Source organism: Rhinichthys klamathensis, unplaced genomic scaffold, assembly GCF_029890125.1.
Source record: "Rhinichthys klamathensis goyatoka isolate OS25496 unplaced genomic scaffold, OSU_Roscu_1.1 h1tg000997l_1, whole genome shotgun sequence".
Taxonomy (NCBI): Eukaryota; Metazoa; Chordata; class Actinopteri; order Cypriniformes; family Leuciscidae; genus Rhinichthys; species Rhinichthys klamathensis.
In genome coordinates, this window is record NW_026607295.1 from 17,501 (window position 1) to 27,500 (window position 10,000).

Here is a 10,000-nt window from a genome sequence, read left to right on the forward strand (position 1 = left end):
CTCACACTCACTCACTCACTCACTCACTCTCACACTCACACTCACTCTCACACTCACACTCACACTCACTCTCACACTCACTCTCACTCTCACACTCACTCACTCTCACTCACACACACACTCAGTCACACTCACTCTCACACTCACTCTCACACTCACCCTCACACTCACTCACTCTCACACTCACTCACACTCACACTCACTCACACTCTCACACACTCACACTCTCACACACTCACACTCTCACTCACACACTCACTCTCACACTCTCACACTCACACTCACTCTCACACTCACACACTCACTCTCACACTCACTCACACACTCTCACACACTCACTCACTCACTCACTCTCACACACTCACTCACTCACTCACTCACTCACTCACTCTCACTCTCACACTCACACTCACTCACTCACTCACTCACTCTCACACACTCACTCACTCACTCACACACTCACACTCACACTCACACTCACACTCACTCACACTCACACTCACACTCACTCACTCACTCACTCACTCACTCTCACACTCACTCACTCACACTCACAAACACTCACACTCTTTTTGTATACTGTTTGCACTTTATAAAATATAACATATTTAAATTCTCATGTGCCTGATGTTTTTTTAAATGTTTGTATTGTGATTTATATATATATTTAATACTTGTCTGTGTTATGTTGGGGTTTTACACCATAGGTCTGAGGGAAACGGAATTTCAATCCTCTGTATGTCCTGTTCATACTTGAACTTGAACCGCTCAGAGAAGATCTTCAGGCCAGAAACACCGGAAACTCTTCAGTCGAGTGAGAAATAACGGGCAGAAACTACAGCAAACCTCGTCCACGCGTGAGGAAGAACGGCACACAGCGACACTCTTTACACAGAAGCAACATTTATTTCATCCTCAGGCCTTTAAGAAGCTTCACATACAGCAACTTCAATGTGGAGAAACTTCGAGTGAAAAGCGTTTCTATGTAACATTTATTGAAATACTGTCAGTCACAAGCGTTACTCAGTAGTGCCGGCAGATGTATAGATCTTTACAGGATTAAAATAGAGCATTAGAGCAGGTAAACGTGTTGAAGGCACAGACTCTCATCATGAGACGCGGTTCATCTGTCGCTTCGTGGCACTCGTGCTTTATAACATCAGATGAGCTTCATTAATATTGATCAAAGAACCTCTTTCACACACTTCTTACATTGGAAACATTCACATCAAGGACAGTGTCTGTTACTTTAGTTCTTCTTTATTTGAAACTACTTTGGTCCAAACCAGAAGGGTCATAAACAGTTTCTCATGGTCAAATATTCCTCTGGCACATAAGAATCTCCATATTAAACAGTAGATGATGGCGCTCGCAACGCCAGGATCACGGGTTCGATTCCCAGGGAACTAACATAATATGTAGCTTGAACGCAGTGAAAGTCGCTTTGGATAAAAGTGTCTGCCAAATGCATAAATGTAAATTAATGTTTTCTCTTCACATCACATTTTTGTACATGCAAATGAATTACTTGTTTTAATCCTTGTGTTGTTATATATATAAAAGAAACAAATTCATATAAAGTCTAAACTGTGGCAGCCATGTCTGGATGTGACCTAAGTAGTGCGCTTAAGTAGTCTAACATTTCATATTAAATAACTGCTCAGACATCAGCAAGAGACTCAGACAGTAAGACTCGTCTAAACATAAACGCATATTTAAATCCACATAAGCAGCAAGTTCTTGTAAAAACTAAGTTTTAAAAGTAAGAAAAAAAGAAATATAATTTTTTTTATGTTGTTCAAGTAGGTCATCCAGTCGTCATACTAAAGGTGCACATTAAACCAGGGAAACTCAACAGCGTACGAAGAACAAACTCAAGCTCAGAGTGTCGTGTCGAATGCTTTCTCAGAAGATCCCGACTCCGACCGGAGCGTTTCCGTGGAAACGGGAAGACCGTCTCTGCTGTTCCTTGACTGGGCTTTACAGGCAGCAGAATCCTGAACGAACTCCTGGATTTCCACCGGGAGCCTCCGGAACTTGTCCTGATATTCCTGATCCAGCTCTTTCTGAAGCTGCAAAACACAGAACCACATGAGGAACCCCTGAGCAGAAGAAGCTTCTAGACCAGACCCTCTCAACCGTGCTGGACTCGTTTTACTGCAGTGCTTCCATTCTTTTATCTTAAAGATGATGGTTTTTGAGGATCGCAACCCGTCTGATATCTTTGACCTCAACAACCACATGGAAAGCGTTTCTCCTGATCAGAACAGTTCTCCCAGCAAGCAATTTTGCGGTTAAAAGACGTCTAATAGTGTCCAAACACAGCCTCATGTCTAGGCTAAAACAAGGCAAAATTTGGGCTGTCTGTGAAAATTTCATAGACATTTGCTTACATGATGTTACATGATACATCTAGCAAGTTATTCTGCCAAAAACGACATGTAATCAAATTCAAGGTTATTTTGGCTAGAAGTGTGTTACTCATAGCCGGACTATATCGGGTCTATAGTTAACCTACTCATAGCCGGACTATATCGGGTCTATAGTAAACCTATTCATAGCTGGACTATATCGGGTCTATAGTTAACCTACTCATAGCCGGACTATATCGGGTCTATAGTTAACCTACTCATAGCTGGACTATATCGGGTCTATAGTTAACCTACTCACAGCCGGACTATATCGGGTCTATAGTTAACCTACTCATAGCCGGACTATATCGGGTCTATAGTTAACCTACTCACAGCCGGACTATATCGGGTCTATAGTTAACCTACTCACAGCCGGACTATATCGGGTCTATAGTTAACCTACTCATAGCCGGACTATATCGGGTCTATAGTTAACCTACTCATAGCCGGACTATATCGGGTCTATAGTTAACCTACTCATAGCTGGACTATATCGGGTCTATAGTTAACCTACTCACAGCCGGACTATATCGGGTCTATAGTTAACCTACTCATAGCTGGACTATATCGGGTCTATAGTTAACCTACTCATAGCTGGACTATATCGGGTCTATAGTTAACCTACTCATAGCCGGACTATATCGGGTCTATAGTTAACCTACTCATAGCCGGACTATATCGGGTCTATAGTTAACCTACTCATAGCTGGACTATATCGGGTCTATAGTTAACCTACTCATAGCTGGACTATATCGGGTCTATAGTTAACCTACTCATAGCCGGACTATATCGGGTCTATAGTTAACCTACTCATAGCTGGACTATATCGGGTCTATAGTTAACCTACTCATAGCCGGACTATATCGGGTCTATAGTTAACCTACTCATAGCTGGACTATATCGGGTCTATAGTTAACCTACTCCAGTGTTAATTTCGTTGACGAAAATAACGACGAAAATTATTCGTCAACGACATTTTTTCACAGACGAAAACGAGACGATAACTAAATAAAACCTAGTTTTGAATGACAAAGACTATGACGAAAATCTAATGACATTTTCGTCAACGAATAAAAACTAGACGAAAATGTTAGATAGTGACGATTTGGGAAGCGATCCGTCAGAACTGATGTCCTGAGCGTGTGTGATAGATGCGCACATTTGTAGGCTACTGTAACGTGATTTACCCCGCGGTCATAAAACGTTAAAAAATGTGAACGTCTGGGAGAATGAGTAGAGCAGACATATAGATCTGAATAAGAGTGACGATGCAAAAAAAGAGCTCTATTCGGTGCGGTTTTCTGTGCGCACACACCTAACCCGAAGCGTGCAGTCATGCACAATACACCTACAGCGCGCGAGTAGGCTACTGAATTGAGCTCTCTTTCGTGTCTGAATGGACAAATACACACAACAGTCTGTCTAAATGTCCGTTTTAGAGAGTATTCATGTAAACTATGCTGGTTATGTCTTAAACTGTGAGTGTATCGGATGTGCATCAGTGCAATTGTATCCGCATGTCATTGGACATGATCCGACGTCTTAAAGTGACAGTGGCAATAAACATAATGCGGTCCGTGTCCTTAATTTTGATCAAGCAACAAAAGAAAAAGAGAAAAGCATTCACTGTTTGTTAATAGCTTTAATAAGGATTAATTATATTGAATTCATACAAATAAATATGTCTGCTTGAAAGAATAAAGAATGATGTGTAAGTAGTTATAAGGAATGCATATATCATTCATTGTAAAGAAGACTGTGTTGTACTTTAGGAAAAGTGGTTTTATTTCATTTTAAGATATTTTTTAAGTAACAGCAGTTAAATCTGTATCTGTATTGCATGTTCAAACTTAAAAATCATTCATATTAATAGGTTAATAGATGTTTTCTCCGGGAGTAAATGGGTTTGGAAATTTTAGAGAAATTCTAAATTAACGCATTACAATTGAACTAAACCCATTATATTTTAGTCGACTAAATCTACTGTAGATTTAGTCGACTAAAATGTTATTGTATTTCGTCGACTAAAACTAGACTAAAACTAAAACAATTCAGATGACTAAAATATGACTAAAACTAAATGCCATTTTAGTCAAAAGACTAAGACTAAAACTAAATCAAAATTTGCTGACAAAATTAACACTGACCTACTCACAGCCGGACTATATCGGGTCTATAGTTAACCTACTCATAGCCGGACTATATCGGGTCTATAGTTAACCTACTCATAGCCGGACTATATCGGGTCTATAGTTAACCTACTCATAGCTGGACTATATCGGGTCTATAGTTAACCTACTCATAGCTGGACTATATCGGGTCTATAGTTAACCTACTCATAGCCGGACTATATCGGGTCTATAGTTAACCTACTCATAGCTGGACTATATCGGGTCTATAGTTAACCTACTCATAGCCGGACTATATCGGGTCTATAGTTAACCTACTCATAGCTGGACTATATCGGGTCTATAGTTAACCTACTCATAGCTGGACTATATCGGGTCTATAGTTAACCTACTCATAGCTGGACTATATCGGGTCTATAGTTAACCTACTCATAGCCGGACTATATCGGGTCTATAGTTAACCTACTCATAGCTGGACTATATCGGGTCTATAGTTAACCTACTCACAGCCGGACTATATCGGGTCTATAGTTAACCTACTCATAGCTGGACTATATCGGGTCTATAGTTAACCTACTCATAGCTGGACTATATCGGGTCTATAGTTAACCTACTCATAGCCGGACTATATCGGGTCTATAGTTAACCTACTCATAGCCGGACTATATCGGGTCTATAGTTAACCTACTCATAGCTGGACTATATCGGGTCTATAGTTAACCTACTCATAGCCGGACTATATCGGGTCTATAGTTAACCTACTCATAGCCGGACTATATCGGGTCTATAGTTAACCTACTCATAGCTGGACTATATCGGGTCTATAGTTAACCTACTCATAGCCGGACTATATCGGGTCTATAGTTAACCTACTCATAGCTGGACTATATCGGGTCTATAGTTAACCTACTCATAGCCGGACTATATCGGGTCTATAGTTAACCTACTCACAGCCGGACTATATCGGGTCTATAGTTAACCTACTCATAGCTGGACTATATCGGGTCTATAGTTAACCTACTCATAGCCGGACTATATCGGGTCTATAGTTAACCTACTCATAGCCGGACTATATCGGGTCTATAGTTAACCTACTCATAGCTGGACTATATCGGGTCTATAGTTAACCTACTCACAGCCGGACTATATCGGGTCTATAGTTAACCTACTCATAGCTGGACTATATCGGGTCTATAGTTAACCTACTCATAGCTGGACTATATCGGGTCTATAGTTAACCTACTCATAGCCGGACTATATCGGGTCTATAGTTAACCTACTCATAGCCGGGCTATATCGGGTCTATAGTTAACCTACTCATAGCCGGGCTATATCGGGTCTATAGTTAACCTACTCATAGCCGGACTATATCGGGTCTATAGTTAACCTACTCATAGCCGGACTATATCGGGTCTATAGTTAACCTACTCATAGCCGGACTATATCGGGTCTATAGTTAACCTACTCATAGCCGGACTATATCGGGTCTATAGTTAACCTACTCATAGCCGGACTATATCGGGTCTATAGTTAACCTACTCATAGCCGGGCTATATCGGGTCTATAGTTAACCTAGATGGTGAAATGACGGATATTGCTTGCTGGGTTATAGCGTGTCTTACAGCAACTGAACCACATGTTTGGGTCGTGATCCACCAGTTGAGAACCTCTGATCTAGACCATTATCACATTATCAGCGCTGTTACATGAATAAACACATGGATTAAACAGCAAACTAAAGCTTGACCGCAGGACAGTGAAACCACAGCCTGAGGTTAAAGGTTCAACATTAGAGACGATCTCAGAAGATCCACAAGCTTTATTACTTTAGTGTTAAACAGCAACAGGACTTCATCTCAGTGAATTCTCCTGTTTTTCTCCAGGCACAGACTCCCCTAGTGATTAAAGATGTCAGAATTGTATTCATTCTGACCCAATAATTGCTTTACTGCTTGTTTGACTGGTTAACTACCCCGCTCGATCTCCAGGGAACGGTGTAATTAAAGAAAGCACCAAAGATGAATGGTGTCAAACACTATGATTGTGAAACACTGGAGCTTGTGTGTGATCTGAGAGTCTCTGGCGCTGGTTTCCCTCAGTTCAGGTTTAGTACTTTCTAGGGCTGCCCTCGACTAAAGATTTTTCTAGTCGACTAGTAGTCGTTCATTTAAGCAATTAGTCGACTAATCGCGAGTTTATATGAATAATCCATGAATCATAACAATGTGCCTTTAATTGCCTATATAAAATACATAGCCTAATCAGCGCACACATGGACACCGCGCACCAGCAAATATAATGATAATGATGACGTGAAAAAACTGGAGGAGACTGTCTGAACATTTGAATCATTTATTGGTATCATTTCATTTATGTTTTCTGTGTTTTCGGCTGGAGATATTAAGACGGAGAATATTTATTTTCCATTGGCATCTGTTCATTCACTGTATACACTCAATATACACTGAGTTTCAGTTCATTTATGCGATGCGCTCAAGTTCAAGACCGAATCGACAGAAAGCACCATTATTTTACCAAAGCACAACGTTTTGTTGTTATTGTGAGTTTACAGAAATAAAAGTAGATCCTACACAGTTTGCATTACTCTTATCTGTATGGGCAAAAATGACGGAGTATTTTAAGTTAAATGCAGTGATGTGTGTGTCATGCAGTAAACACTCTCTCCACACAAACACTTGGATATGCGCCTAATAATAGCACACATTTGTCTAGGTTAGCATTAGAGAGTGGACTTGTAAAGTTGCTGCAACTTACATGTTTCAAGTGATATTAGCCATATTTGATGGCGATAAATGATCGATAGGCGAATGTTTGGATTTCCAGCCTGCGTTAATTTGCCAAATCCTAGAGTTTTTTTTTTTGACTAATCGACTAGTAAAATCTCAGTCGACCAAGCCTCTTCTAGTCGACTAACGGTTAGTGGACTGTTAGGGGCAGCCCTCGCTGTCATGCACTGGGTTGAGGAGGTTTAGGCAAGCAGGAACAAGAGAGCCTGTATGTATAACACTGTTTACCAACACAGAAAACTAAAGCAAACATCAGCCAAGTATATTTGCACAACCCAGTTCCTCAAACCGGTTGAGGGCCGTCATCCCAAAGGTCGCCTTCTAGAAATCATATTTCCAGCATCTGAGTTCAACATGACAGGGCCAGATGGATCCGCACAAAGCCGACCCACTTCTAGAGGACATCTGCTGTCCCCCTGCTGGCCGAGACACAGGCCCGGATTAAAGCGCATCTCAGATCCGCTGGCACACGCAGAGACGCCCGAGTGTGTGTGTGACGCCCGAGTGTGTGTGTGACGCTAATCTGCGACTCCTGTCGACCTTTCCCACCTCACGTCTTCATCACCCGCGGCCGGTGCGGAGACAGAGGCGAGAGACACACTCTGTCAGAATAAAGCTAGACTAAAAACACATCTCTTTGGCCTAGCATACACATAACACACTATAGACTTCTATAATTCAATGTTAGGCTGCATAGATTAGGTCAGCCGGAACCGGGAACACTTCCCATAAATCCTGATGTACTCGCTACATCATAAGAAGAATGGCATCTACGCTAATATTAGTCTCTCGGTTTATCCTGAGGTTAGCCTGCGCACATATATATTCAAACACGTTTACCTATAGACTAAACACATAATGTGCATGTGCACGCCGTCAGCGTTCTCACAGATTCGCATTTTTGAAGTTTACACAGAGATTAAAAAAATAATAATTTAAAAATCTAAATTGCACCTTGGATCCTGTTTTAAAGTGTGTGTTCTCGAGCCCCAAACACTGTGTGTGAGTGAGCGGCCGGAGCGCGCTACAGTTTCTGTGTTCTGTAGAGCGGTGTCGTGTTAGCGGCCCCTAAGTTAATCACTAATGATCTTTACAACGGAAGTGAATCAATCAAAACTAACTTTATCTGGACAATAACTTTATTCTAGAGCTGCTGTAAAGCCTAAACACTCTCTGTTACTGTAATCTCCTGTTATCACTGTAAAGCCGCTGTGAAACTCTGTATTGTTAAAGCGCTGTATAGATGAAGGAGACTCGACTCGACCTTTGGGGTTCGGGTGAACGGAATCTTTCTGTTCTGTCTTCACCTAATCATGCATAATCTCTTCTGGAAATCTGTATCCGTGTGCTGGATTATGAGTCTCCACCGGTTTACTAATATGTCTCCATTATATTGTCATTTTCTGCTTGTCCGGCACTTTGGAAAAACACAGCATTGTTTCGGCAACGACTTTCAGCATTTTTCCCATAACAACGTCTAACGTTTACATTTTATGTGGCGTTAGAAAGTCACATAAACAACGCGAAATCCGATCAGAGCGGTCAGACTGAAACGGACTTCCAGAAATGCGATTTAAATAGGATTTCAAACCACATATGAATGTAGCTTGAAACGGATTTGTAAAAATTGCATTTCATGTGATTTTTGTTGTTGTTCACATTAGCTAATTCTGTTTGGATTTCAATCGGATATGCACAAAAATCGGATTTGGACTGACAGTCTGAACGTAGCCTAAGAGTCGCAGTCAAGAAGGAAGAAAGATTCGGGCTACATTCAAGTCAAGTCACATTTATTTATATAGCGCTTTTTACGATACAGGGTGTTTCACAGCAGCTTCAGAGAGATAACAGGAAAATAATAAAATAAAGTTTGTTTCTAGAAGAGAATAGCGTCACAGTCCAGCTTCAGTCAGTTCAGTGATGCTTCATTTCTGCTGTAAAAAAGTTATTCATTTAGTTCATTTATATATACAGCGGCTCTGGAGTAAACCGTGATGTCATCGTCCAGCTCAGTTCAGTTCTCATATAATGCTGTCAATGCAGGAGATCAATGTCATTGTTGAAAATTAAATTAAATGTTAAATTTAATGTCCCCAAATAAGCAAGCCAAAAGCCAATGACACCAAAGGCGAAAAAGGCGACAGCGGCAAAGAACCAAAACTCCATCAGTGACAGAATGGAGAAAAAAACCTTGGGAGAACCCAGACTCAGTCGGAGGCCAGTTCTTTAACCACTCAAATAATCATCACTCATAAACACTGACAGATCAAAGCTCTCCCGCACAGAATCTAACATCTCTTCAAGCACAAGATCTGAGAAACTCCTCAAACTCCAGCGGTTCGCCCCCGTTTCACCTAAAGAGGCCTGGAGATGAAAGCACGGCCCATTCTAGTTCTGTTCCCTCCCGACTCAGTTAAATATGTCTTTCCTCAAAAGACTCGTCATCTGTCAACAATCCACACACACTCTCACGTCCAATCCACACACTCTCTTAAAGCGCTGAGGGAGGAGAATGACCTTCATCCACATCTGTCCTAATTCTGCTCCGCCATCGAGGGATCGAGCTTATGCAATCTAGATGAAATGTTCCCGTTTCGCACTCGTCATGTAACCGTGTGTGTGTGTGTGTGTGTTCATGAACGGTTTAAACACT

The 10,000-nt window shown here is 41.2% G+C and overlaps 1 protein-coding gene across 2 annotated transcripts in view; it reads right to left on the reverse strand.

The window, feature by feature from the left end:
• Positions 1–1,553: 1,553 nt before the first annotated feature.
• Positions 1,554–10,000, reverse strand: part of LOC130078821 (1-phosphatidylinositol 4,5-bisphosphate phosphodiesterase beta-1-like) — a 66,859-nt gene continuing 58,412 nt past the window's right edge. For both annotated transcript variants that reach the window (XM_056244510.1, XM_056244511.1), the window contains one exon: positions 1,554–2,072. In XM_056244510.1, the coding sequence (XP_056100485.1) occupies positions 1,881–2,072 (192 nt within the window). In that variant the 3' untranslated portion in view covers positions 1,554–1,880. The remainder of the gene's footprint in view (positions 2,073–10,000) is intronic.